The sequence below is a fragment of the Malurus melanocephalus genome, unplaced genomic scaffold, assembly GCF_030028575.1.
Source record: "Malurus melanocephalus ecotype Western Australia unplaced genomic scaffold, MMel_1.1 scaffold_318, whole genome shotgun sequence".
NCBI classification, from domain to species: Eukaryota; Metazoa; Chordata; class Aves; order Passeriformes; family Maluridae; genus Malurus; species Malurus melanocephalus.
Genome location: NW_026623550.1, coordinates 403,700 through 431,129, shown reverse-complemented (window position 1 = coordinate 431,129; position 27,430 = coordinate 403,700). Strand labels below are relative to the sequence as shown.

Genomic DNA, 27,430 nt, shown 5'->3' with positions numbered 1-27,430 from the left:
TAGCGCGCGGCGGGGCCGCGGGGCCGGGCGGGGGCGCGGGCGCAGCGCCGCCTCGCGGGCGGGCGGGGGAACGGCGCCGTGGAGGGCGCGGGGTTAACGGGGGTTTAACGGGGGTTCACGGRCGTTAACGGCGCTTTAACGGGGGTTAACTGAGGGCTCACGGGGTTAACGGAGGGTTAACGAGCATTAACGCCAGGTTAATGGGGTCCGACAGCCGCCGAGCCACGGTTCCTCGGGCTCCCCGAAGTACCCTCCGTGCCCCACCTCCCGCGGCGCCCGGGGCGGGGCTCCCGTTCCCCCGCCCCTGTGACGTCACTTCCCGCGGGCGGTGCCGGGCCCGGTGCCGCCGGTGCGGGCCCGGGGCGGAGGAGGCGGAGGGAGGTCCCGGTCCTGGTTCTGGTCCCCGTCCCGGTCCCGATCCCGATCCCAGTCCCGGCGGGCCATGGTGGTGCTGCGGGGCGGCGCGGGCCCCGAGGAGCCGTTCCCGTGAGTGCGGGCCCGGGGCCGGGCGGGCCGTGGGGCGGTCGGGCCGGGCAGGAGCCCCCCGGGCTGTCAGTGCGGGCGGGGAGCGGCGGCGGCGGCGCCTCCCGGGACAGCCCGTCCCCAGCTCCGCGGCCCCGGCGGCGGTGTCAGAACCGAGCCCCGCACCGGGATAATGAACCTTATAATTAATGTTTACCCCGTCGAGGTCACGGYGCTGCCGGTCACCGGGGCTGGGGAGCCGGGCTGGGGTCCCTCGGGGTGCCGGGGGTGGACTGGAGCCGTGACCCTGCGGGACAGGACTGTCCCCGACAGCCCCCGGCTGTCCCGCGGCGACTTTGCTCTGCAGGTCGCTGCCGTGTCCTGCTGCCAAGGGGTAAATGACAGGAATAGGTCAGAAATCCCCCGGCAGAGAACAAGTTGCCCTTCCAGGCGCCTTCCCTGCCTGGAAATGGGACGTGGAAAAGAGAAGCCGCCAATGTGTCTGTGCTCCGGTGTCCCCGGAGCTGCCAAACGCATCGCCCCGGGGTTATAGATTGCTGTGATTCCCCGGGAATGACCTTTCCTGGGGTTCCTTCTCATCSTGGCCCTGCTCTCTGGGATGACACCCCGACTCAGAGGGTACCCACAACTTGTCCGACACCGGTCACTCGCTCTGAGGCCACTGTCCCCAGGTCACTGTCCCCGTGAACCTCCAGGYTGGCACTGGGCGGAGGTGGCAGTGCCAGGGCAGACGTGGCAGTGCCCGGTGCCAGCTCAGCCACSGACAGCCCYGGAGGCTTTGGGGAAGGAGCCGAGTGTGCCTCAGCGTGTTCCCCTCCCAACCGCGGGGTTCGGGGGGTCCGGGGCTGCTCCCGCCCTGGTGACACTGTTTTTTTTGACATCTCTTTCCGGGGCCGTGCCGGTGAGCCGTGACGGCTCCAGGGAGTGCCGGGCTCGCAGCTGTGTACTCAAACCCCCGAGCTGGGGCCGGCGTAAGGTGACTCCCTCTGTTTATTCAGGTTTTTTGTAACCATCTTTGTATCACAACTTGATCCACCAGCSCTGATCGCTGGCTGTGGCGGGTTGGGTTACTGCTCCCCACCCGTCCCCGGGGCATCGCCTTGATACCTGAGTCYCTTTTATTCTTTCCAAGCCCACCTTTGCCACGGTTTTCTCTCCAGCTTGGACGGRGGTGGTTGTTTTTTTACTCACCCCCAGCAGCTAAGGCTGTATCACTGCCCCCATGCAAGGAAAGGGGGGGAAAAAAAAAAAAAAATCAAGGTTTTGGCGAGGGCAAGCAGCTGGCTGCTGGCCCAGGCTGCAATCAGACAGCACAGCCCGCTCTGCCCTGTGCCCAGATCAGCTCTGCCAGGGCCTGATTGCGGGATTGGGGCTCCCCCAAGCCCCAGGACACTGTGAAGGAGGGGATACAGTGGGGACGTGGCCCTGTGGTGCTGCTGTGGCAGTAGTGGTCACTCTGGGCAGTGGTGCTGTGGCAGCACAGCTGTTTGTCCTGGATGGACAGTCCTGGGTTTTTTTTTTTTGGGGGGTGTTGCTTTTCACCCCCAGTTTCTGCTATGCTAAAGGAAACCCACATAACCCTGAGGGGAAGCTCCTTCTCAAGCGAAGACAGTGAAACTTCCTGTCTTTGGTGTTTAGTAAACTTTGAAACCCAAGCAGTTGCGTTCAGCATACAGCGAGCTGCTCGCTCATTGCGTGACTTTGTTTTCCCATAAAGTTGCCACAGTTTTATGGTCATTCCTAAGTTGTACCTGTGACTGAGCAATGCCCTGACCATGGAATTGTTGTGAACAGAGGCCAAGCRCCCTTGGGTGCCCCGTGGAGCTGGCAGTGGCCTGGCCAGGCTGGTGGTCAGTAAAGAACGGCAGGGCAGCCACAGATCTGATCAGGGCGATGGCAAGCGCGAGGGGCAGCAGGAATGGATCTGTCACTTTGCTCTGCTGTGGTGTTGTTAATTACTCAGGTTAATCACCCCAGGTTAATTACCCAGCCCGCCCAGCGCTGACACAGAGCTGCTTTGAGCWGAGCCCTTGGAGCTGGCGGTGACCCGAGGGGGACAGGATTGCGTGCCAGCTGCAATAACACCAGGGCTGATGCTCTGATGCCCCATCACCTCCGCTGCAGCTCTTCCCTGTCCCCATCCTCRTGCYCAGGGGTCTCTGGTGGGCTCATCYCTCCCTCCCTGTCCCCGCAGGAGRATCGAGGACTGCCTGCCCCCGCTGGAGGACTCCCCGTCCAAGCGGTTCTCCCCGTCCAAGAGGAAGCAGTACTACATCAACAAGGCCATCCGCAACTCCGACCTCATCCCGAGGGCCAAGGGCCGCAAGAGCCTCCAGAGGCTGGAGAACAGTAAGGATTGGGGCAGGAATTGGGCAGGAATTGGGGCAGGAACTTCTCCTGAACTGCAGGACAAGCAGAGGTGTGCTGGGGGTTTGGGGTCTTTCTGGAGGTGCTGGGGGTGTGGGGTCTTTCTGGAGGTGCTGGGGGTATGGGGTTTTTTTGGAGGTGCTGCCCCCAGTCCCAGGCTTTGCCTTTTCCCCCCCAGCTCGCTATCTGATGACACTTCTGGAGCAGGATGACTGCGGGAGTGATGAGGGAGAGCTCACCCACTCTGCCACCCCCAGCATCTTCACCGAGGCGTGTAACAACGAGACCTACGTGGAGGTGGGTGCAGCCACAGGGTTTGGGGCTCCCTGTGGTGCTTGTGCCTCGCTCCTCCATCCCTCTGCCTCCCTGGCATGAGCTGCTGCTCCCCAGCTGCTGCCTGGTGTGGTGTCAGGGCTGGAATGGGGTCCTGGGACCCCCAGTTCCTGAGGGATGGGGTGGGGGAATCTCCAGGTAGATCGTCTCATGGAGAGCCATGCCTGCAGAGCTCGGTGAGCTGCTGTGCTTCCTCTGGCCCTGGCCCCTTGCCCAACCCCATTGCCTCACACTGACCCTGTAACCKGTGTTTTGAAACGTGGCCTCTCCCCAGTGTGGCTCTCAGGGCCATCCCTGGGGGAGGGTGGGTGAGGAGGGGGCTCTGGGTGGCCGTGCACTGCCAGGTGCTCCCCACAGATCTCTGTAGGGGGATTGGTGGCTTTTGTTGTCAGATCTGGAACGATTTCATGAACCGCTCRGGAGAGGAGCAGGAGCGGGTGCTGCTCTACCTGGAGGAGGAAGCCAGGAAGAAGCACAGGAGGAAGCTGCCTGTCAAGAAYGAAGACAAGTGGAAAGGTGCTGGGAGGGGACGCTGGGTGGGGACAGCCTCTCCCTTCCCTTCCCTGTGTACATTCTGGGAAGGGTGACCTTTCTGGAAGGCTGCACCCACCCACTCCCTGCTCGTGGTGATGCCTGAGCCCACCCTGCTGCCTGCAGACCCCCACCATGGACCAGGGAGGGTTTGTGGGAGCCAGGAGGGGCTGGGGTGACAGCCACAACAGCCACCCCCAATGTCACACCCCCAAATCTCGCACCCCATGCTCGGGAGCGCATTGCTGTTTTGGGGTGGATACAAAGGGGTTGGCCTTGGGGTGGCTGAGGGGACACTGAATCCTCCCAAAAGGTGACAYTGCAGGCTCTGGAGCTGTGAGCTCTGTCTGAATCCCTTCTCCCTCCTCCAGAGCTGCCAGCCTACACACCCCAGGAGTGCTTCCAGCGCATCAGCCGCCGCCTGCGCGCCACCCTGAAGCGTGGCAGGATCCCCATGGTGAGCTGGGGGGCTCAGGACAGCAGGGCTGGGGCTGGCAGGGGACCCTCCACGGCCACATCTCCAAGGCTGTGCCCTGACCTTGTGCAGGGCAGTGCCAAATTTCACAGGAAACGTGCTCCAGCGCTCTGTACCCCGCAGTGGTAGCTGGTTGCAGGCTGACATCCCGCTCCCAGGATGGGTTTTCCTGGCTCAGTTCAGATTTTTCTGGCAGTTCCAAGAGCTTTTTTTTAGCGGTTGTTTCCCAGTCTCTGTGCAGTGAGCACTAAACCTTGGTGTGTGTGTGCATGGGGACACAGTGGGACATTTGGGGAAACCCCAATGCATTTTGAAAGATGCACAAATTGGGTAAAAATGAAAAAAAAGGGTAAAAGTGCACRAACTTCTGGGCAGGATGGAGAGAGGTGAGTGCAGCCCTGCACTGCCTGCCCAGACACTCGCTGTCCCAGCCCTGGGGGTGCTGGCTCCCTGCTCCCTTTGCTCTGTGAGGCTCTGTTTGTTTCCCTGGTGYTAATTAGAGCCTCTGAATGCAGCCTGGGCTCCTCCTGCCCGCTGGCTTGTTTGTCCTCAAATGAGCTGCGTGTGCTGCTCGTCTCCGGGGTCACGGCACTCTGGAGACCTGCAGAGCGCTCAGCTTTGAGTGTCGGGAGGCACGAGGCTGCTCYGAACACGAGGGATGGTGCCAACCCTTGGCACAGACAGCACAGAGTTGGCAGGAGGTGGATCCTTCCCCGCCTCTAGGGCTGGAGATGGGAGATGCCTCCTCTCCCTGTTGTGTGCCGTGCCCAGGAGCTGCTGGCAGTAACTCCTGGGCAATCAGAGCTCCTGTTGTGCCAGGGCTGTGCCCACCATTCCCCTTCCTCGCTGAGCCCTTCATCTCCTCACAGGGGACRCTGGAGGGGCTGGAGGAGGAGCTGCTGGCCTTCTTCTCTGTCACCCCGCACTCGGTGTACACGGCACTGATGGACAACAGGTATGTCCACCCGTGGGGTTCCCTGTGCCCCAGGGCTGCCTCGGGCTGCAGGGGACACCCCTTGTCCTCCCCTCATTTTGGGGACACCGTGGAGCCCCAGGGGAGGGATGGCCCCTGYGCAAGGATGACACACARAGGGATTTGTGGSACTCTGTGCTCCCCGTGTGGGTCCCTGGGAGGGTCAGGGGCAGAGCAGCCTGTGGGACACACAAAACACATCAGCTCTAACCCTGTCCCCTGTCCCCCAGCTTCGAGCGGCTCCTGCTCCACGCGCTCTGCCAGTACATGGATCTCGTCTCTGCCAGTAAGAGCCGCGTGTCTGCTTGTTCTTGTTTTTGCGTTTGATTTTGATTTTGTTTTYGTGGKTTTTTTTTTCCCCCTTCCCTCCATCCATCGCTATCTCTCCTCCCCAGCTCGGCCTTTTCCTCCCTTCCTCCCCCCGGCCCCACCTCGCCCTGGGGCTCACAGATAACCCCGCGGTCCCCACCCTCACCCACTTCCTCCTGGAGCTCCCTGGACCCAGCTCTGCCGCAGGATTTGGGTGCTCCAAAGCAGAATCTGCTCGTGGGGTTCCCTCTCCTACAGCTGCTTCCTCATCCCAAAGAGCAGCCGAGCTCTCGCCCTGCCCCGGGCGTCCCCAGAAGGTTTTGTTGCCAAGGCAGGGGAGGCACCAGGGACGGAGGATCCGCTGCCGAGCGTTTCCTTAGGAGCCACTTGTGGCTGATGATGGGGAGAGTGGGCTGGGGACGGAGGGGACAGAGCCCCAGGGAGGATGGAAGGGCGGTGGCTGGGTTGGGAGCACTGCGATGGGGGGTATCAGGGTCGTGCTGACCGCTCCATCCCCTCCCGCAGGTTCGGACATCGAAGGGAAACGTCAGATGAAAGTGAGCAACAAACACCGCGTGTTCCTGCCGCCCGAGCTGCTGCTCTCAGACTACCTGGAGCAGATGAGCTGATGCCCCGAGAGCTGCCCTCGCCCCTCCCGTGTCCTCTGCAGCCTCTCCCAGCCCTGCAGCTCTCGGACCCTCGGTCCTTTCCCTTGCTCCAGCAGCCGGGACAGAGCTGGGGGCTCGCTGCTGTGCCCCTCGAGGTGCCGGGACCGTCCCGACACCGCTGCGGGTACGGAGCCGGTGCCTCTCGCCCGCCCCGCTCCCCGCTCACCCTTGCTGGAACTGTTTGCGTGTCTATTTATAACCCAGGTGTTTTTWAAAAAAAAAAAAATAATCAGGCGGGGCCAGCCCCCCTCTGGCTCTGACGCTCGTGGGGTGATTTCGGTCCAGATTTTTCTGCGGTGAAACAGCTCCTGGCGGCTGCTGAGCAATCGCTGAGCCGGCGGAAGAGCCTGGGGGCTGCCGCGTTCCGCAGCCCCGCGCCCACGGGGTGTCCAGGGGGGTTCGGCCCCCTCGGGCAGGGCGGAGTGTGGGGAGCTCCCGGTGCTCTTACCCCACACCCTGCGCCCTGCCCGCACGACAGGGCTGTTTTTAAGTGTAATATAGCTTGTGTTTTTTATCACGTGTGTGTGTATTTTACGTGTATGTGTGTGTGTTGTGTGTGTGTGTGTGTGTGTGTGCTGCAGGGGTGCAGCCCACCCTCGGGGCTCTCCCTGCTCGTCCACAGCTGCCATGGGGGCAGATGGGGCATTTTTTGGGTGTCTCTCTGTGTCCCCTCCACCGTGTCCCTGGCATGTGCCAAGGGTCGCTCGCAAGGTGTGCCCCGGSGGGGTTTTGCTGGTTGCTCTGTCCCGTGCTGACACCGACTGCCATTAACCGTGGGGACCCCCAGAACCAGGGGAGCCCCTGGTGCCTCCTTCGCTGGTGTGACTCGGGTACGGGCGCGTTCAGGAACAATAAAGACGGTGCTCCCCTGCTCCGGTTGTGTCTCTGTGTGGGGACGGGGACGGCGGGGACGGGGAGGGAACTTTGGGGGGATAAAGGGGAAGCCGGTTCGGCTCGGGCGGCAAAAGGAGGGTGCGGGGAGGTGCGAAAAATATGGAACGCTTCACGAATTTGCGTGTCATCCTTGCGCAGGGGCCATGCTAATCTTCTCTGTATCGTTCCAATTTTAGTATATGTGCTGCCGAAGCGAGCACGGATCAACACATATCCGCAGCATTATTTAAAGGCCCAGAAAAGCAATATCGCCAGGATAGGGTGACCACCACAATCTTTTAGATTAAACGTGCTATGGGCTTCCACAGTTTTTTCCAATATTCTGTCGCCTTTTTGCCCTCGGATGTCCCCAAAATCCCCTGTTATTTCTGCTGTTTATGCGCGGTAGCTTCTGGGTAGTTTTTATGTAAATTAGAGCTGCAGAATGGCGCTCTGAAGGCCCCCGCCCGGAGTGTCCGCGGCGGTGCCTGAGCGCTCGGCGCAGGCGCGGTGCGGGCAGCCCGCGGGGGTGTGCTGGGGTCCTGGGGAGCGGCGGGAGGCGGCGGCGCCGGTGAGGGAGGCGGAACCGGGACCGTTCTGTGACAGCCCCGACACCCCCGGRACCCTCCTGAGCCYTCCCCGGGACCCCCCGGCGCCTTCCCGTGTCCACCCCGACTCCCCTAGGGATCCTCCCACCCGCGCTCCCCGCTCGCCGTAGGATCGGTACGCGCGGATCGTCCCCGCGGGGCCGCCGGGCCTGTCCCGGTGCGGAGCTGTCCCCGTGGCCGCGCTCCCTGCACACGGCCCGGGGTTGGGATCCCTGCGTGCCGTGCGTCCCGCTCCCGGTGTGACGGGCCTTGTGTCACCCCCAGGCAGAACCGAGCGTGTCCCGTGTCCCCAACGGGGATGGACCTGGCGTACGTGTGCGAGTGGGAGAAGAAACCCAAGAGCAACCACTGCCCCTCCATCCCCCTGGTGTGCGCCTGGTCCTGCCGCAACCTCATCGCCTTCACCACCGACCTCCGCAATGAGGAGGAGAAAGGTACCGCCTGCGCCTCGGGAAATCGCTCCTGGGAGCTCCGGGTGCGCTTGGGGAGCTCCAGGATCTGCTGGGTGACCGGTGACAGGAGCTCTGTGCTGCCCCAGACAGCTCCTGGCTGCTGCTCCTGCTTTTCCTTCCATCCCTCAGCCTCTGGGAATGTCTAATACTAATTTGTTCCCCAGGAGTGGTTTTGGCTCCCCTAAACCACGACCAGACCTTTGCCATTGTCTGACCCCTCACTGAGTTCCCAGCGCAGTTGTTACCCTGCCCAAAATAATTTATATAAAATACTTGATATTTTCCTTGCATCATCTGAGGCTCTGAGGCTCAGAAACGGTGACAAGGGACAAGGAGTCACCTCTCTGTTCATGCAGATCTCACCCACATGGTCCACATCATCGACACCGAGCACCCGTGGGACGTCTACTCCGTCAACTCTGGCCACACTGAGGTCATCACATGCTTGGAGTGGGATCAGTCAGGTGGGCTGTGATCCCTTCTCCTCGTCCCCATTCCCTACCCATGCTGTGCACACCCCAAAGCAGCGTGATGCGATTCCTCGGGGTGGCAGTTTTGCCTGTTCTCCCTGTCCTCACACAGTGTCACTGTCACAGGCTCCAGGCTGCTCTCTGCGGACGCTGATGGCCACATCAAGTGCTGGAGCATGACAGATCACCTGGCCAACAGCTGGGAGAACACGGTGGGCAGCGTGGTGGAGGGGGACCCGGTGGTGGCCCTGTCCTGGCTGCACAACGGTGTCAAGCTGGCACTGCACGTGGAAAAGGTTTGTCCCAGCTTCTTAAAGGATCTGGGCTGGAATGCTGGCKCAGGTCTTGGCAAAGGACTCAGGTTCCTGTGTGTGTTCTGTGGTCTGGGCTCTCTTAGGCCCTTGAGGAGTTTTTCCAGTCAAAGAGAAGTCAGATTTCTGTTTCTTGCTGAATTCCCATGGCGATTGGAGCTTTGTTTTGGGAGCTTTGTTTCTCTTGGTGTTTTAAATACATCTCCTGTAGTCTGGTGCCTCAGTTCCGTGGAGGTGGAGCAGTTCTTTCCTTACCAGTGGTAATTCAGAGGGAATGCATTCGGGGTGCTGAGGTTTGATCTGGGGATTTGGACACGGAGATGAGCTCCTTGTTTGGAACCGTGTCTGATTCTGCAGACTCTGAAAGCCCAGGGCTGCCAAGCACAATTTCCCTTCCTGTGTTTTTGTAACTCTTGGGGTGTCTCACAGAAATCCTGCCCCTCTCCCACGAGGAGAGCTCCTCAGGCACAAATTTTAGGTACAAACACCTCAATTTTGTTGCTCTCTGTTACAGTCAGGTGCATCAAACTTCGGCGAGAAGTTCTCYAGGGTGAAATTCTCTCCGTCTCTGACGCTGTTTGGTGGGAAGCCCATGGAGGGTTGGATTGCTGTGACCATCAGCGGGCTGGTCACCGTGTCCCTCCTCAAGCCCAACGGGCAGGTGCTGACGGCCACCGAGAGCCTGTGCCGCCTCCGCTGCCGCGTGGCCTTGGCCGACGTCGCCTTCACCGGCGGGGGCAACATCGTGGTGGCCACATCTGATGGCAGCAGCACGTCCCCAGTGCAGTTCTACAAGGTCTGTGTCAGCGTGGTGAATGAGAAGTGCAAGATCGACACAGAGATCCTGCCGTCCCTGTTCATGCGCTGCACCACGGACCCCGCCCGCAAGGACAAGTACCCGGCCATCACCCACCTCAAATTCCTGGCTCGGGATATGTCAGAGCAGGTGGGCAGCTGCTGTTTGCTCCTGCAATACTGTTAGCATTCCTAGTTGCCATTCTGGGAAGTGCTGTTGGTGCAGCTGTACCTCACCATCACCTCCCACTGATTCCATCCTCTGCTTTTTGCTGGTGGAGCATGACCTGACCGAGAGCAGGACCCTGGAAATGGAGGGTGGGAATGATCAGGGCAGTGCCCTCCCTGTTGTGACCCTCGTGTGGGGGGCTCTGTTCCCCAGGTGCTGCTTTGTGCTTCCAACCAAAACAACAGCATCGTGGAGTGCTGGTCCCTTAGGAAGGAGGGTTTGCCTGTCAACAACATCTTCCAGCAAATCTCTCCTGTGGGTAAGTGTCTCCACTGGTCTGAGGGAAAAACCAGCTCAGTTTCTCACATCTGTTACCCCATATATGGGATTWTTCAGAATCCCGTGTTTATTTTCAGGTGTTCTCAGTCCATTCTGTCTGTTTCTGCAAAACTTGCTGTTTCCAGGAAGGGGTTTGGTTGTTGCTTTCACTTCATAAAAGACATTTTCTGTGTTCTGCTGCRCAGCCGCCCTTCCTGCTGCCAGTGGAGCAAAGCCTCCCAAAGGACCAGGATCGAGCAGCAGAGCTGGATTAATTCCCTGCCCTGGCTGCCTGGGCTCCACCTGATCTCAGATAGAACAGAATTAATCGGGGCAGTTTGTTTGGTGAAATATGAAGGATTATTGTATATAAGAATCTTAATCACCCGCAGCAGAGCTTTCCATCAAGAGAGATTTAGCAAAACATGTTGTTTGTATAATTCAGGAAAAAAGTAGGGAAATGTGAGGGAAACATACTGGAAATATGGGGGAAATGCACCAGCATGGTGGAATGAAGAGTCAGTGCCTGATTTGTGATCCTGCTTGGTTGGGGAGTGTGGGTGGAAATGGGGGGAGGATTTTCTGATCTCTCTGGGACAAAAATCTCACTCGTTTGCTTGTTCCCCCAAGTGGGWGACAAGCAGCCCATGATCCTGAAGTGGCGGATCCTGTCTGCCACCAATGACCTGGACCGAGTGTCAGCTGTGGCGCTGCCAAAGCTGCCAATCTCCCTGACCAACACGGATCTGAAGGTGGCAAACGACACCAAGTTCTTCCCTGGAYTGGGTAAGGAGTTCCTGTTGTGTTCATCCTAAAACATTTTGGGCTTTTGCCCGAAATGAGTTRTAGCTGAAGTAAGAATGGGAGCAAAGCACTTGGAATGCTGAAGGAAAACTTTCAAACAGGATGTCTTTCCAGCCATTCCGTTGCTTTTCCATGGGGAGAGGCTGTGAAATGCTGATGAGCTCCCAACACATTGGCTGCTCCGTGGGCTCCCATGGTGGCTACTGCTTCAGGAGGAGCTTACTCATCCTCCTGTCTCCTGTCCCCAGGCCTGGCCTTGGCTTTCCACGATGGCAGTGTCCACATCGTGCACCGGCTGTCCCTGCAGATGATGGCTGTGTTCTATGGCTCCTCCTCGCAGCGCCCCGTGGACGAACCGTCCCTCAAGCGCCCACGCACCGCAGGGCCCCTGGTACACTTCAAGGCCATGCAGCTCTCCTGGACATCTCTGGCCCTGGCTGGTGTGGAYAGTCATGGGAAGGTTGGTGCTCTCTATTGGCAGGATTAGTCCTCACCCAGCTCTCTGAGGGATGATGGGCTGCTCGGAAAATGCTGGGAATTCCAGCTGTGAATACGTGTTGGGAAGGGGTGTATCACTAGGAATTGTCACTAGGTCAGGATTGCTGCATGGTGCTCCATATTGTGGAATGGTTTCAAGCCCACTCCTCCAATTTCCCATTGGTTCCTCCCTTCAGCTGAGCATGCTCCGCATCTCCCCCTCCATGGGCCACGTGCTGGACATGAACATGTCCCTACGGCACTTGCTGTTCCTGCTGGAGTACTGCATGGTGACRGGCTACGACTGGTGGGACATCCTGCTGCACGTCCAGCCCAGCATGGTGCAGAACCTGGTGGAGAAGCTGCAYGAGGAGTACATGCGCCAGAACGCAGCCCTGCAGCAGGTCAGTGCGTGGGCACAAGGGAGGTCAGGGACTTGGAGGGGACAGCAGCCAGTGCCCGTCCTCAGGACATGGGTGGCTCTACCTGGCTGTGCTCTCTGAGTGCCTGGCTTGGGCAGTGACGGAGCTGGGAAGGTAATCCCATGCCAGCAGTCAACTTTCACTGAGAAGAACCTGTTTGAAACCCAGGGTGAGGTGGTGAAGTCTATTTTTGGCAGATTCTRGGAACATCAGCACGTGCCCAGCGCAGTGCTCACGTGCACAGCGTTCACTATTCCTGTCACTGCTGCGGCAGAAAGGGAGAGCAGAGAATAAAGCAACAGCAGCAGCAGCAGCAGTTTTAATGAGCTTATGCTAATTCTGCCTTTCCCTGTGCCTTTCCCTGCATTTCCCCGTCGCTCAGGTGCTCTCCACACGCATCGTTGCCATGAAGGCGTCGCTGTGCAAGCTCTCCTCCAGCACCATCGCCCGCGTGTGTGATTACCACGCCAAGCTCTTCCTCATCGCCATCAGCTGCACCCTCAAGTCKCTGCTGCGCCCTCACTTCCTCAACACCCCAGACAAGAGCCCCGGGGACCGGCTCACCGAGATCTGCTCCAAGATCACGGATGTAGGTACTGACTGCTCACAGCATCCCCCACTGCCTTCCTGGGGTTTGGGATTGGATCSTTCCCTGTGGTGGCACAGTCTCGTAGTGACTCCTAGGTTTGAGGAGGAGGAGAAAGGTGACCTCTGCAGTGAGGGTGTGATGTTTGGATGCATCTTCCTGAGCCAAGCAATGTTTTCGTTCTCTTCCAGACATCGACAAGGTGATGATTAACCTGAAGACGGAAGAGTTTGTGYTGGAGATGACGACGCTGCAGTCCCTGCAGCAGCTCATCCAGTGGGTGGGGGATTTTGTGCTCTACCTGCTGGCCAGCCTTCCCAACCAGGTGAGGCCTGGGGTGCACAAGCACCCGTGGGCAGTGCTGGGGAGCTTTAGCCAGGGCACACAGGGCCACAGGTTCCTGTGAGCACAGGCATTGGGAAGGAATAAGAAACAGAAATAGAGAGTAGCTCTTCCCATGCCTGTTTGGGGCTGGTGACACAGCGACCTGTGAAAGCTGGGGACACTCCTGGAACAGCTCTGCCGAGGTGTCACCTTCAGGCTGCTGGAAGGTGGAGCTCTGTGGATACAGCCCAGTGTCTGGGGCCGGTGTGACCCCCACCCAGGCCGGTGTGACCCCCAATGACCACTGTCCCCCCGCAGGGCTCCCCGGTGCGCCCCGGACACAGCTTCCTGCGCGACGGCGCGTCCCTCGGCATGTTCCGCGAGCTGATGGTGGTCATCCGCATCTGGGGGCTGCTGAAGCCCAGCTGCCTCCCCGTCTACACAGCCACCTCYGACACCCAGGACAGCATGTCCCTGCTCTTCCGGCTCCTGACCAAGCTCTGGCTGTGCTGTGAGTGTGGCCAGTTCCCTGAACAGCAATTCCTGCCACAGCGGGGTGGGACGTGGCTCCRAGGGGGTCTGGCACGTTCAGAAAGGGCAAGTGCAGCTGCCAAGGTTATTGTTTTCCAGGCTGAGTTGGCAGAGGAGGAGAAGGCTGCATTCAGCTCTCTGGAGCTCTGAGGGAGAATTTTAAAGGTCACACGGGTTCTTTCCTTCGTTTCCCACGCAGGTCGTGAGGAAAATCACATCACGGAGCCTGACGATGCCCTGATCGAYGAGTGCTGCCTCCTGCCCAGCCAACTGCTCATTCCCAACATTGACTGGCTGCCCATCAACGATGGCATCATCAGCAAGCTGCAGAACAAGCAGCTGGTCAGGCTGCAGTTTGGGAAGGCTCCTGGGCTCGTTGGTCACACTGTCTCTTCCCAGTTCGATGCCTTTGTCAGGTACAAACCCCCAGAACGACTCAGTGCAGTGTGAGAGGAGCCTTGGCAGCTCTGAAGTTTGGCTTGTCCCCTTGCTGGTGTGGCACCAGAGCAGTATGTCCTCTCTGCTGGAATCCTTTATTCAACTTGTGATGGGCTGGGAATATGAAGTACTGRAAAGTGATAGCAAATGGGGGGGAAAACCCTCTGGTTTGTGATTAATTGTGTCATTGTGGGCACAAATCCCATGGCATTGGGTGGGTGGCATGTTGACCAGTGAAATGTGGAAAGTGAGTCCTGTTCTCCCTSCCCAGGGCCCCTGGACAGCCCAAAATTGACCACCTGAGGCGGCTGCACCTGGGCGCGTACCCAACAGAGGAATGCAAGTCCTGTACYAGGTAAAGTGACCCTTCCAGTGGGGCTTGGACTGTCCTGTGTCCTTCAGGAGCTCTCCAAGGCCAGTTGTGGCTGTGGTTAAGGTGTCCCCAACTTGGGACACACACATCAGAGAGTAATGTTGTTGCAGCCTAGCCTTTGGGTTAAAAATCAAACAGATCAAGCTGTGAAATTAATCTGGCCTGGAGGAGACCCTACAGCAGCTCCTTCATAGTATCCCCAGTTCTGTGGGTCTGGTCATTCAAGCACTGTGTGGTCATAGTGGGGCTGGGGAGAGGAACCACCCCAATGCCCCTGCTCCCATTTTGGGGTCATCTTTCCACCAGSCTCACATTTTGTGCTGTTCTACTCATCCACCCTCCCAGGAGAGCCTGGATGTCAGGATAATGGCTCAGGAAACAAACATCCATCTAAGTCATGTGATTGAATTAGCTTTAATTACTGGTTTTAATAGAAAGCCTCTGTAGCAGATCATTTTTGTGAGATGACTGTCAGTTGTTTCATGTATAAACAGCAGCTGRGGCTGTTCCTTGCCAGGCTCCAGCTCCGGCTCCAGCAGAGCCCTCAGCAGGATTTTGTTGCTGGTTTCAGCTGGTTTTGATGCTCACAAGTGTCACCTGCAGATGAYAGGAGCTGGTTTCCCCCATGAATCTCCAGATCCCTGTGTGATCTGTGCAGTGCTGGCTTTTCAGTGCTTCCTGAACCTTCCGTGTCCCCCCAGGTGTGGCTGTGTCACCATGCTRAAGTCACCCAACAAGGTGACAGCAGTGAAGCAGTGGGAGCAGCGCTGGATCAAGAACTGTCTGTGTGGGGGGCTSTGGAGGAAAATGCCCCTCAGCTACTCCTGAGTTCTTCCCATGGAGGTTTTGGGACAAGGGAATGGCAGCTCCTYTCTGGCACGGTGGAAAAACTGCTGCTGCTCATCCCTGGTTGAGCTGTGCTGGAAAACAGAGCTGAGGGAAGAGCTGGAAGGGAATGCCACAGGTTTCCCCATCATTTGGGAGAAAATGGGAAGGGGAGCCTGGCTGTGTGTTAGGGTTGCACCAGCGGAGTGGCAAAATCCTATCAGCCTTCCCTGCCTGGGCAAAGAGTGGTGATGGGGTGGCTGGTGAGGAAYGAAGTCCCAGCTGAGGGGAGCAAACACCTGGTACCTCACATCCATCCTGTGCCTCTGCTCTGCCACACGGGCTGGGCACTCCTGGGCACTCAGACTTGTCCCTCTGACAGGAGTTTGCTCCTGTGTGCCCATYGGTGTTGGAGGGGAGCAGGAACACRAGTGCTGCTGCCCAGAGTGAACCCTCCCTTTGGCTTTTGCTGTTGTAAATAAAAATTCTCTAAATTTTCTACAGAAGCATGTGGTTTTGTTTCTGTGGTGTGACGTGGCCGTCCAGCATGGGGCCAGGGCAGTGGGAAAGCCACAGGAACATCTGTCAGGAAAGGAACTGTAATCATTAGCAAAAGTGGAAGGGGATGTTTTCAAGGTTCACTTTTATGGACACTTGAGGAAAAAAGCATCAAATATTTGGGGTTGTGCAAGTGTCCAGCCTCAGGCAARGCTGGACACTTGAGTGGCCGGAGGAGGAGCGTTGCTGCTGCAGCCAAAATGSTTTCAGACTTTTGCCCTCTCTTGGCCCCCTCTGATGCTGCTGCCCTGGGCAGGAAATCACAACCTCCCAGAGCCAGCGTGGCTGTGCCAGGGCAGCCCCAGCCCTTTGGGGGTGATCTGAGCCCGCTCTGCTCCTGTGGATCTTCAGCTCTTGGGGAGGAGAGCCTGGAGCCTCCCYCTGCTGCATCCCARWCAGAAATTCAGGTCCCCACAGAGTRTTTAAGAGAGGGAGTGAKCCAGGCTTAGTGCATTCCTTTCCCTCTGGAACCATGATTTCATTATTTAGAACTGGAGCCGGTGACTGCGAGTTCATCCCTTGGCTCCAGCGAATGTTCTGCTGCACAAGCTGTAAGAGCTGTACAGACCTCTCCTCCTGGTAATTAGGGACAATCAGATGGCTAATTAGGAAACTGCACCTTGTTAAGGCTCTTTTCCCCTGTAAGTAAAACTCAAACTGGGCCTTCTGTGAGCTGCTTTATCTTAGAGAAGAGGTTCGGGGTTATTTAATGTTTGATTGGGAACAGGGAGCAGCACACAGCAGGGGATGGAGGGACATTGGTGACCCCCTTGTCCCCCTGCTGACCATGGCACTCCGGGGATGGGACTGGAAGGGTCAGGCAGTGCCCTGGGCTGTGTTTTTCCCTGCTCCCATCTCTCGTGTCTTGGCCCTGCTCCTTCCAGARACGGGGGGAACCGGGGGTTTTGGGGTGACCAGGGTTGTGATGGGAAGATGGGGATTGTTCCACCCTGCCCCTCATCTCCTGGGACAGCAGAATCCCAGTGAGAATCCTGCAGGGTCCCAGCATGGACCCACCGTGGGAGCTGGAGCTGCCCCTGCGTATCAGCAACGGGGACATTGTGCTTCCCCCAATGTTCTCACCATGAATATTCACACCATGAATATTCACACCATGAATATTCACACCATGACCCTGCAGGAGGCCCCGGATCCTGATCCTGTCATGGCCACACTGCAGAATGTGTCCCCTGCTCCCACCCCAGGCCACGCCATCCCCRAGGGCTCAACCTYAGYATCTCCCACYCCATGYCCATCTCCCCCCTGCAYAGACCCYTCCAGTTCCCCCCGTGCACCCCAAMTCCCCCAGCCCAGAGCAGCTCTGCAGGAATCATCATCACTTTATTGCAGCAGTCGCGGGCAGCGTTTTGGGCACCTTCAGCAAAGCCTGTTGGGGGCTGTGACCCCCCGTTCTCCCCCAGCTGGGCCCTGTGCTTTGCGAGTGGGGGGCCAGGGACCCCTTTCCTCGGTTCCTCGCCAGTCCCCTGGCCCAGCCCTGCTCCTGGCACGGGGGGACGCTCGGACAGCAGGGCGGGCAGCGATGGGAGCCCCTGAAGCGCGGCGGGGCGGCTCCGCGGGCGCTCTGGCCGTGCTGGCAGCAGCAAGCCGTGGCGTGGAGCATGTCCCTGCTGTCCCCTCAGCGAGGGTCCCCCTCCCCGTCGGCGGAGGCCATGACGCTGTCGATCCAGTCGGCGTACGGGGCGATGCGRGTGTAGATGGCCGGCTTCTTCAAATTGCCGCAGACGCGGGACCCGGCAGTGACCACCCCTTCGGCCACCCCGCCGCAGACCAGGGGGCCACCRGAGTCTCCCTGAAGGACCAAAACTCATCAGCGTGGCCAAGCTTTGCTAGGACAGCCCACGAGCTGCTTTGCAGCGACCATGGACCCCTCACCCCGGGACCTTCCAGCCCCGAATCCCCTCGCCTCTCCCCGGTTCTGGTCATTCTCCCCCTTCACCCTCTCCCAGCTCCCCGCAGGCATTCAGCAGCCCCATCCCGCTGTTCCGGCCGTGTTTCCGTGCCGGCTGTGCTGTACCTTGCAGGTGTCCTTCTTGCTGGAGTTGGTGCACATCATCTTGTCGGTGATGGTGCCGTCGTGGCGGTTGCGGCGGTTGCATTCGTGGCGGCTGATCACCGGCCGCTCCACCTGCTGCAGCCGGTCGGGCCGGGTGCCGCTGTGATCGATGGTTCCCCAGCCCGCCACCTCGCACATGGTGTCRGCCTCCACGTCCTTGTCCTCCCGCTGGAAGGGCAGCACCCGCACGTCCGTGTTCAGCTCTGCTTTCTCCTCCAGCTGYCACAAAGCCAGGGGGACACAGGTCACAGGATGCCCAGCGAGGCACAGAGAGCCCAGCCCTGATATCGGGGTCACCCCGGCCTCTGCCACACTCAGGGAGCCCCAGGAGGCGGCCAGAGACCAGAGATATGGGGAAGATGAGGATCTTTGATGGTGAAAGCAAGGACGATCCCATGAGACAGGAGGGATGGACATTAAATCCAGGCCCAACCTGACCACGAGGATTTCCACTCAGTAACCCTACAGGGATTTGCAGGAACGGGGCTGTGCCTGATGGGGAGGAGGGTCCCAGCAGCCCCCAGCCCACCTGGAGGAGGAGAAGGTCGTCCTTGTTGTTGTGGATGTTGCTGCCGGGGTGGGGGAACTGAGCACGCACTTGGTACAGGCGTTTGTGGGGCTCCGGCGCCGTGAGCGAGTGGGCGCCCAGCAGCACCTGGAAGAGTTTTCCATCCCTGGAAAAGAGTCAGAGCGTGGGACAAACAGCTGGGGGTGTCCCTGCWCCCMGCCATGGGAATGGGGTGCTGTGGARGGGTTGGAGACCCCACCAGGGAGCTCCGAGGGGTCCTGCAGCCCCTACCCAAGTGCCACGCTCTGACATGGGGTCGAGACCATGGAGTGGGATTTATCCCGAGTCCCGCAGCCTCCCCAGCCCTAAACACACACTCACGTGTCCTCGGTGCAGTGGGCAGCGCTCAGCACCCACCGCGGGGCGATGAGGAATCCCCCACAGACGTGCTGCCCGTCCAGCTGCAGCGCGGCCATGTAGGGTTTCACGTGGGGTTTGGCTTCGTAGCCTCGCAGGATCCGACCCCGGGGCTGCCCTGCGGGAGAGAGGCCGGGTCAGCCGAGGGGGACGGGGCAGTGTCACACCCACAGTCCCTTCCCGGGGTCCCCAGACCCTTCCTTGTGGGCTGCAGCAGCTCCTGACTGCAGGAATTGGGGAGCTGGGTGATGCCCTGGGGTTCAGGGGGTGCACTCACCATCCACYGGGGCCCCCCAGAGCAGCAGCAGCGCCAGGACAAAGACGGGAGCAGGACTCGGCCCCATGGCTGCAGAACCCTCTGCCCGGATCGGGGAGGGGGTGCGGGGGTTTTGGGGTGCTCAGGGGCCGGGGGGTGCGCGGGGGCTGCGGGGAGGACGCTGCTCACCCGGAGCTGGGGCTGGGGCTCGCTTTTATATCCAGTTTGGGGCAGGAAAGGAGGGGGGGAGAAAGCGGGGGGGGGTTTCCGCAGCGTGGGCTGAATGTTTTGAAATATTCAACTTATAAAAAGGGTCAAGAGTTCCCGGCACAAACAGCGCGGGAGGGAGGAAACAGCCCGGCCCAGCTGCTGGCCCTGGCACCGGCAGCCGGGGATTTCTGCACCGGGGTTTTCAAAGCCGAAAAAGTTCAGCCTCTTGGCAAATGAAGGCTCCGGCAAATTCTATCTCCGCCCCGCAGCAGGAGCAGGGACAGGGGCGGTGATCGGTGGCGGTGGCGGTGGCAGCCCCGGTCCCCTCTGCCTTTCTCCCCGGTGCCACTAAGCGGAGCCACCGCCTCKACTCCCGCCCGCTCCCGGCGAGTCCCCCGCTGCCACCGTGGCCACCGTGGCCACTGTTAAACCCACGACAGCCACCCACAGCGGGGTGCGGCCGCGCTCCCTCCGACCGAGCAGGGGAYACCCCACAAGGGGCCGGAGCCCACCCCGCTCCTCCTCTCGCTCCACCCGAGCTCTCGCGTTCCCTTTGTCCGGCTGCGCTGATTCCCCATCACCCCGACCCCCCGAATCCCCCAGGCCAATGGACACACGGTCAGCGGCCGGCCGGACTCGCTGACGAGGAGAGGGCCGGGCATTGGGGGTCCCCGGTGGCTCAGGGGTCCCTCTGTGGTGGTGGCTTCGCGTCCCCGCTGTCCCCACGTGTCCCCACATGGTGGGCGGGGGTCGGAGCACGCGGTGTGGCGGTGGCGTCGCCGAGTCCGGCACAAAGCAGGGATTTTCCGCAGGGAGAGCGGCTTAATTGCAGCTTCCAAGGGATTCGGGATTTAGATGTTAAATCTAACATCTAAATGTTAGATGGGAGATTTTTGCCGGGAGATTTTTGCCCACTTAGGGCCAAAAATGGAACGAGGGCACCATGTGGAGCCGGGGCTGCTCAGAGCCCGGACAGCACCGTGAGAGGGCGGGCAGTGGGAGGAGCGGGGAGCGGCTTTTGTGGGRTGCAGGGAATGGGGTACAGGKTGGGACACGGGGTATGGCACGGCYGGGACCCTCTGYGGGGCGGGGGGACAGGGGCAGATGGGGGTCAGGGGTGCTGCTGCCTCTGCCGGGAGRCACCGGGAGGCTCCAGGAAGAAAAAGAGGCTGCACCCACCTCCCCAGGCACAAATTTGGGAGACACAAGGTTCCTGCTGGGGTCGGCCCCCGGCACCGCCACTGGGGTTCCTCATGGACGTGGGTCCAGGACTCGCCCCGAGTCACCCCCCAAACCCCCGAGTGCCACGGGCAGGGCAGCTCCCCCCGGCCAGGAGAGCTCAGCTGGGGTTGGGGGCTGGCAGAGCTCTGGGGCGGTGGGTTTTGGGGTCAAGCACCCCCACAATGCGGGACCCCCACTTGGGCATCCCCACAGGTCAAGGGAGGGGCCTCGGGGCGGGGTCAGCACCCCCGCAGCACACGGGGGCGAGGGCTGACCGGGAGGGCCGGTGCTGGAATCAGCCCGGGTGGGGGGCGGTCCCGGGGMCCCCCGGACCCCTCGGTGCTGGGCCGGTCCGGGGTGCGGAGCGGGGTCGGTCCCACCGCTGCCCTCGGCCCCGCCCGGCCCTTTGTCTCGGCTCGACCCCCCCCCGACCTCCCGAGACCCCCCAGACCCCCCAGACCCCAACCCTGGACCGCCGGGGGCTCGATGGGGGCTCGGCGGGGGCTCGGCGCCCCGGGAGGGGCCGGGGGCGGCGGAGCGGGGCGGGGCGGGGAGCGGTGGGCGAGGGAGGAGGAGGAGGAGAAGGAGGAGGAGGAGGCGGCGGGGGCGGAGGAAGCCGCCGCTCCCCGCGCTCCGCCGAGGCAGAAGCATCCCGGATCCCGGGGACATCCTCCCCCCGCCGCCGCTACCGCCGCCCCCCGCCCCGCTGCGCCCCGGGACCGCCGCTGAGGTGAGTGGGGGGCACGGACGGGCACAAAGGGCCGCTCCTCCCGCCCCCCGAAACCCCCTCCCATCCTTCGGCCCCGACCCCCGCCCGCGGCTGCGGCACGGTCCCTGCCAAGGGGAGGTTCCCCGCTGCGCCCCCCGCCCTCCCGCTCATCCCCCCGGTTAATCCCCCGTTATCGCCCGCCCTTCACTGCCCCTCGCCGTTGCCCCTCTCCGCTCCATCCCCGTTTTCCTCCCCCCCTCATTTCGCAGCCTGGGCTCGGTGCGATCTGGCGGGGCCGGGTTCGGGAGGGYTCGGGGATCCCCATCCCCGGCGCGGCTCTGCGGGCGGCACACCCCCTCCGCACGCCCTCCGCAGCAGCCTCGCCGCCTGTCGCGGTAGTGACCGCCTGTCGCGACAGRCGAGCCTCCGCCCCACCTGTTGTCACAGCCCCTGGTTCGGCTGGGCCCCCCCTTCCAGGGGTGCTGGGGGTCCCCTGGGACAAGTGGGGCACCCCCCGACCAGTCCCGGCAGCGTCACCCCGGTGAGTGAGGGCAGTGGTGTGACCTGGGGGTGACCAGAAGTGACCTGGGGTGACCAGGAGTGACCTGAGGGTGCCCGAACCCCTGCAGGGCTGGGTGGTGGCTTGGGGGTGCCTGTCCCTTCCCGGGGTCAGGGATTGGAGGGGTGACCAAGGGTGACCGGTGCTGCCCATTCCCCTGCCATGTGGTGACACTCGTGTCCCCACAGGGTRGTGGCACAGCCCGGTGGGACCCCCACGCCCGCCCAGGACCATGATCCCCCCAAAGGAGAAAGCCCGCGTCCCCAAGGACAGCATGACACTCCTGCCCTGCTTCTACTTCGTGGAGGTGGGTGTGGGCTGGGTGGGCGTGGGCTGGGGGCTGTGCAGGGTGTTCTGGCACGGCGGGCCGGGGTCTGTGCCCCGTTCTGGCGGTGCCATCGCTCCGGAGGTCCCCACGCTGTCCCCTTTCAGCTGCCCATCGTGGCCTCCTCCATCGTGACGCTCTATTTCCTGGAGCTGACGGATCTCTTCAAGCCGGCCAAGGTGGGCTTCCAGTGCCATGACCGGGCGCTCTCCATGCCCTACGTGGAGACCAACGAGGAGCTGATCCCGCTGCTGATGCTGCTCAGCCTGGCCTTCGCCGCGCCCGCCGCCTCGGTGCGTCCGGGTTTGTCCCAGTGTGGGATCGGGATGGAGCTGGGGATAGGGGTCCTGGGGTGTCCAGCATCCAGACCCAACAACCCAGACCCCCCCAGTCCCACCTGAGCCCGGTTCTTTCCCAGATCATGGTCGGGGAGGGCATGGTGTACTGCCTGCAGTCGCGTCTCAAGGGTCGCGCCGGTGCCGAGGGCAGCATCAACGCCGGYGGCTGCAACTTCAACTCCTTCCTGCGCCGCACCGTCAGGTTTGTGGGTACGTTGTGCCGCAGCCTCAGCGGGACCCGGGGGATGGAGGGGACCACTCTGGCTGTGATAGCTGGAGCACGGCCCCACCCAGGCCCTGGACGCTGCACTGGACCCTTTCCAGYGCCTGGGTGAGTCCTGGCTGCCCCACACGGGATGGGGGTGAGCCGCTCTCCCACTCCTGCCATCCCCAGGYGTTCACGTGTTTGGGCTCTGTGCCACAGCCCTGGTGACGGACGTCATCCAGCTGGCCACTGGCTACCACGCTCCCTTCTTCCTGACTGTCTGCAAGCCCAACTACACCCTGCTGGGCACCCCCTGCGACGCCAACCCCTACATCACACAGGACATCTGCTCGGGCACYGACAAGCACGCCATCCTCTCTGCCAGGTACGTGCCAGGGGAGCCCTGTGCCTCGCTGCCAGCCCTCCTGTCCYGTCCCAACCACGTCCCTTGTCCCTGCAGGAAGACCTTCCCATCTCAGCACGCGACGCTCTCGGCTTTCGCTGCCGTCTACGTGTCGGTGAGTTCCCCGTGCCACCAACCTTGGGGAGCGTGAGTTCTGTGCCTTGGGCAGCTGTGTCACTTTGTCATTGTCACRGACAAGCTCTCGTGTGCCCGTGGCTGGGTGTGGGTGCACACCCAGGGGTGCTCGAGCGTGCAGGCAGCTGCAGTCCCAAAGCTCTTGTGACTAACAGCCTGTTCCTGCCCCAGATGTATTTCAACTCCATCATCTCAGACAGCACCAAACTCCTCAAGCCCATCCTGGTGTTCGCCTTCGCCATCGCTGCTGGCATCTGCGGCCTGACCCAGATCACCCAGTACCGCAGCCACCCCGCCGACGTCTACGTGGGCTTCCTGATCGGCTCCGGCATCGCCGCCTACCTGGTGGGTGCTGGTGGGTGCTGGTGGGTGTTGGTGGGTGCTGGTGGGTGCTGGTGGGTGCTGGTCCTGCCCTTGGTCTCTGTGGGGGTGTGGGTGACACTGGCAGGGGCCACAGTGACTCCTCACACCCCAGAGCAGCTGTGGCTGCCCCACTCTGGAAGTGCTCAAGGCCAGGCTGGACAGAGCTTGGAGCACCCTGCTCTAGTGGACGTTGTCCATGCCATCCATCCATCCCATTTGGACAGGATGACCTCTAAAAGTCCTTCCCAACACAAACCACTCCAGAATTCCCTGGTTCCCCTTCCCACAGGCTTTCCACGCTGTCGGCAACTTCCGTGCCCCGACGGAGCGGATCCCGACGCAGGCGCCAGCCAAGGACGCGCTGCGGGCGCTGACGCAGCGGGGCCACGACTCYGTGTACCACCAGAACAAATCGGTGAGCACGGACGAGCTGAACCCGCAGGCRCGGCTGGAGGAGGCGGCGCGGCCGGTGCAGCGCGAGAAGAACTCSCTGGGCAGCCTGAAGCGGGCCAGCGTGGACGTGGACCTGCTAGCCCCGCGCAGCCCCATGGGCAAGGAGAACATGGTGACCTTCAGCAACACCCTGCCCCGCGTCAACACSCCGTCCATGGACGACCCCGCGCGGCGCCACATGACCATCCATGTGCCCGTGGACGCCTCCCGCTCCAAGCAGCTCATCACCGAGTGGAAGCAGAAGTCGCTGGAGGGCCGGAGCATGACGCTGGCCGAGGAGGCGGCGCAGGGCCGGGGAGTGGGGGAGCCCAGCGAGGAGGTGCCGCCCTCCCTGTACCCCACGGTGCAGGCGCGCTCGGCCGACAGGGCGGCCGTGGGGCCACGCGTGCTGATCCAGCCCCGGCCGGGCGCCTCGCAGCTGGTGCACATCCCCGAGGAGAGCCAGGCGGGCGCCGGGGCCGCGGCCGGAGCCGGGGCGGCCGTGCGGGCCAAGTGGGTGATGGTGGCGGAGAAGGGGGGAGCGCAGAGGGTGGCCAACCCCCCGCGCCTGATGCAGGTCATCGCCATGTCCAAGCAGCAGGGCCTCGTCTCCGTCACCCCCAAGCACTCGGARACGTCGTCGTCCTCCACCAGCTCTGACTCCTCGCAGTACCGCTCGCCCTCGGAGCGGGACAGCTCCAGCATCATCACCATTGACGCGCACGCCCCTCACCACCCTGTTGTCCACCTCTCTGCCGGCAAYGGGCCCTGGGAGTGGAAGTCGGGGCCGAAGGGGCCGGAGGGGYCAGACACCTACGAGCTGGGTGAGGTGGGGAAGGATTTCCACGGCTTCCGCCCAGCCAAGAGCGCCGGCGTCTCCCCTGGCTCCTCGGTCAGTGACATGGAGCAGGACGAGCCGCGCTACGGCAGCCTGGCCGCCATCCCGGGGGCAGCTGGGGGTGCTGGGGAGCGGGTGGAAGCCCCCCCCGAGGGGCTACTGGCCACAGCCAGCCGMGATTCCACGCTGCGGAGGAAGCCGGCCGAGCGGGACGGGGCGGCCGACAGCGAGGTGGACCTGTACTACAAGAARATGCAGGCAGGGCGCAGGTTTAAGGACTGAGCCCCGGTGCCTTCCCCGCACCCCTGCTTGGCTCGGGGGGTTCTGCCATGCCAGGGCCCCTCTGCGGGGGATGGAAGGACAGGGATGGCTTTGCCTTCGAGCAGCGCGGCCACGCTGGTCCTGAGCCAGCCGAGACCTCTGTGGGACCCCCGGAGTGGGACCCTGCTCCCTCCTGGGCAGCTGGTGGGGCTCTGCTCCCCTCACAGGCTGTGGGGCTGGGCAGCTCCAAGCACTTTTGACTTTTTTTTTTTTTTTCCTCTCTAACACTGGTGCTGACATTTCCGAAGGGTGATTTTATTCCGGCGCTGGAAGTGGATGTCTGTAGGGGGGTGGGGAGGGAYAAATGGTGCTGAAGGGCTTTTTGGGGGGTGGATTGGATCGCGGGGTTTAACAGGGGGGAGAGGCTGCTGTGGGGCAGCTCTTGTGGGGGTTTGTGGGTGCTGGGGGTCCTGTGACACCCCCCATCCTGCGCTGCTGGTTTGTGTGAGGGAGCCTGAGGTTGGACGGATTGGGAGGGGGGTCTGCCTAGGGCTGTAAATACTGCAGGGACTGGACGAGAGGGGGGCTTTGGGGTGGGGGCGCGGTGGGGGCTGAGCTCTGCCCCGGGAGGAGCAGCCCCGGGCTGCAGCCGAGGTTTGGGGGGAGCAGGGAGGGGATCTCCAGGCTGCGAATATGTCGGGCAACAGCTGGAGCTGCTGTGGTTTGAAAAGCAAATAAACGAGTGGATGTTCCCTGTCTGGGTTCCTTGGGCAGGGTGGGGGGCAGCTGGTCTCACGGCAGTGACGGGATGGGTCCGGGACCCCCGGGAGTTCCCAACCCCCGGTGGCTGGAGCAGCCGCGTCCCCTCCCAACAGGACACTGTGCCGATGGCACCAAACTGCCACTGCCAATTGGATTAACAGTGGATATCCCAAAGCCTTTGCCTTGCAAACATATGGATTATCCACATAACCCTGACTCGGTGCTGGAAAAGCCACCCGGGATTAGCGGGAGGATTGTGGCAGCAGCTCGTGGTGTGGGGGGTTGTGGGGGGCCCTGGGGGGAGGAAGATGAGGGGSTCCGACGCCACCCAGAACCGTGGGRCTGCTCCATCCAGCCGTGGCGCGGGTGACCCGGGGAGGTGACCCGGAGCCGCTGGCCAAGGTCACCGGGATCGACGCCGCGCTCCGGCGGTCCTTGGTGGGGGTCGGGGCGATGCGGGGGCTCCCAGCCCAGCAGCCCCGCGTCGCCCCCGCGCTCACGGCTCATTGCGGTGCCGATGGCGTCACACGCCGCTTCCCGCTGCCTCTGACCCAGCGGTTTCCATGGCAACTGACAGCCCCGCATCGCTCTCGCAGTCTCGGGCAACCCCCCAGCCCCGCAGCCGCTCCCGCAGCCGCTCCCGCAGCCGCTCCCGCAGCCGCTCCCGCAGCCCCCGACATCCCCACTCGGGCAGCCCCCGGCAGCCGCTGCTGCATCACTCGGGGACCCGCGGAATAGAGAGGGAGCATCCTCATCCTCCTCCTCCTCCTCCTCATCCTTCCCCCGGCCCCGTACAGGATTGCAGCAGGAGGGGCTGCCAGCCCCCACCTCATCAACTCCGGCCGGGACTCTGTCTCGGCACCACACGTGTCCGGTATCCCGACCTTTTCCTGGGAACACCCTCTGTCCGGAGTCCCAGCACATTCCCGTGTCCCCCGGGAGAGCCCCAGAGGCAGGGCCCGGCTTTGTGACACACAAAGGGCTCAGTCGCGCTCCCGGCCCCGCCCCGGGGCTCGCTTTGCCCCAACCACGGTTACCCGATTTTGGGGTTCCTGCTTTGGGGTTCCCGCTGGCACAGCTAATTCCCTTTCGGTGCCGAGGGTGTGCGAATGCCGGGATTTAGGGTGTTCGTTCCGCAGGAGCATCTTCCCCCGGCTCCRGGCGGGAGCTGGAAGAGCCCTTCGGTGCGGAGACCGGGGGCTTTCCCCGCGTCGGCGCTTTCCCGTTAATTTAGGGAAATTCTCTCYGCTGCCGGACACAGCCGGCCCGGGRTGCGGGAGGAGCAGGGGCAGCCCCGGCTGTATCTGGGGGCYAGGCTGGGGGGCTCTGCCGTGGGAAGGGGTGCGATGGGAGAGCGCAGCCGGGGCAGGACGCGGTCCCCCCCCGCCCCGGAGCTGCCGCTGTTCCCATGGGGACACCGGCCATCGCTGCCACCCCGGTCGATCCTTCGCCCGCGCCAGCAGCCGATCAGTGTCCGAGGGGCCAGGGAAGGGCACAGGAATGCCCGCTATGGATGCAAAGCCTGGGCTGGGCAGAACGCAGGCAACCAACCCCGGAGCGCTGATCCCGCTCACTACAGCGGGGCAGCAAAGCACCCACTCTCGGCCCAGCTTTCCCAGGCACAGGGAGAGGCGGAGGGGCAGCTGTTACAAATCCCATTAGCCTTTCAAGGAACAACAGTGGTCCCTTTCAGCAGCCCCCGGCTGCGGCAGGACCCCCTCGGTAACCCTGGAGGCAGAGGGCTGTGCAAACGCCTGTGGAATACGCTGGAGCCTAATGGCAGCTCAGCGCAGAGGGATGGGGCCAGCAGAGCCACAAGAGCAGCTCCAGGTGGGGATCGTGTCTCCCCCCAGGCCATGTGAGTTTTGGACAAGAGTTTGAGCAGAGCTGAGCGTACAGGTAAGAACCAGATCCCTAAAGAAGCTCTGTGCTCCTGAGGGA

At 62.0% G+C, this 27,430-nt stretch overlaps 4 protein-coding genes and 1 non-coding gene across 5 annotated transcripts; 3 read left to right on the top strand and 2 right to left on the bottom strand.

The window, feature by feature from the left end:
- The first annotated feature begins 304 nt into the window (after positions 1–304).
- On the top strand, positions 305–7,009 carry R3HDM4 (R3H domain containing 4). The gene is made up of 8 exons (XM_057377574.1): positions 305–486; positions 2,678–2,832; positions 3,029–3,147; positions 3,576–3,699; positions 4,086–4,171; positions 5,059–5,144; positions 5,393–5,448; positions 5,997–7,009. Exons 1-8 carry the CDS (start codon positions 443–445, stop codon positions 6,098–6,100), a joined length of 774 nt encoding a protein of 257 aa, XP_057233557.1. The 5' UTR covers positions 305–442; the 3' UTR covers positions 6,101–7,009.
- A 117-nt stretch (positions 7,010–7,126) lies between these two features.
- On the bottom strand, positions 7,127–7,233 carry LOC130580244 (U6 spliceosomal RNA). The gene has a single exon (XR_008966086.1). It is a non-coding gene; the product is annotated as a U6 spliceosomal RNA (small nuclear RNA).
- A 318-nt stretch (positions 7,234–7,551) lies between these two features.
- On the top strand, positions 7,552–15,416 carry MED16 (mediator complex subunit 16). Its single transcript, XM_057377555.1, has 14 exons — positions 7,552–8,054; positions 8,429–8,536; positions 8,669–8,838; positions 9,368–9,799; positions 10,031–10,136; positions 10,766–10,921; positions 11,188–11,399; positions 11,614–11,820; positions 12,221–12,431; positions 12,616–12,749; positions 13,067–13,259; positions 13,479–13,695; positions 13,989–14,072; positions 14,792–15,416. The coding sequence occupies exons 1-14, from the start codon at positions 7,919–7,921 to the stop codon at positions 14,916–14,918; spliced, it is 2,493 nt and encodes an 830-aa protein (XP_057233538.1). The 5' UTR covers positions 7,552–7,918; the 3' UTR covers positions 14,919–15,416.
- Positions 15,417–16,801: 1,385 nt separating this feature from the next.
- On the bottom strand, positions 16,802–18,936 carry LOC130580229 (complement factor D-like). Its single transcript, XM_057377590.1, has 5 exons — positions 18,750–18,936; positions 18,437–18,590; positions 18,077–18,221; positions 17,509–17,766; positions 16,802–17,283 (listed from the first exon to the last, which is right to left on the bottom strand). Exons 1-5 carry the CDS (start codon positions 18,814–18,816, stop codon positions 17,110–17,112), a joined length of 798 nt encoding a protein of 265 aa, XP_057233573.1. The 5' UTR covers positions 18,817–18,936; the 3' UTR covers positions 16,802–17,109.
- Positions 18,937–21,537: 2,601 nt separating this feature from the next.
- Positions 21,538–25,093, top strand: PLPPR3 (phospholipid phosphatase related 3). The gene is made up of 7 exons (XM_057377593.1): positions 21,538–21,734; positions 21,860–22,045; positions 22,171–22,300; positions 22,485–22,680; positions 22,756–22,813; positions 23,005–23,178; positions 23,486–25,093. Exons 1-7 carry the CDS (start codon positions 21,660–21,662, stop codon positions 24,746–24,748), a joined length of 2,082 nt encoding a protein of 693 aa, XP_057233576.1. The 5' UTR covers positions 21,538–21,659; the 3' UTR covers positions 24,749–25,093.
- Positions 25,094–27,430: the final 2,337 nt, after the last annotated feature.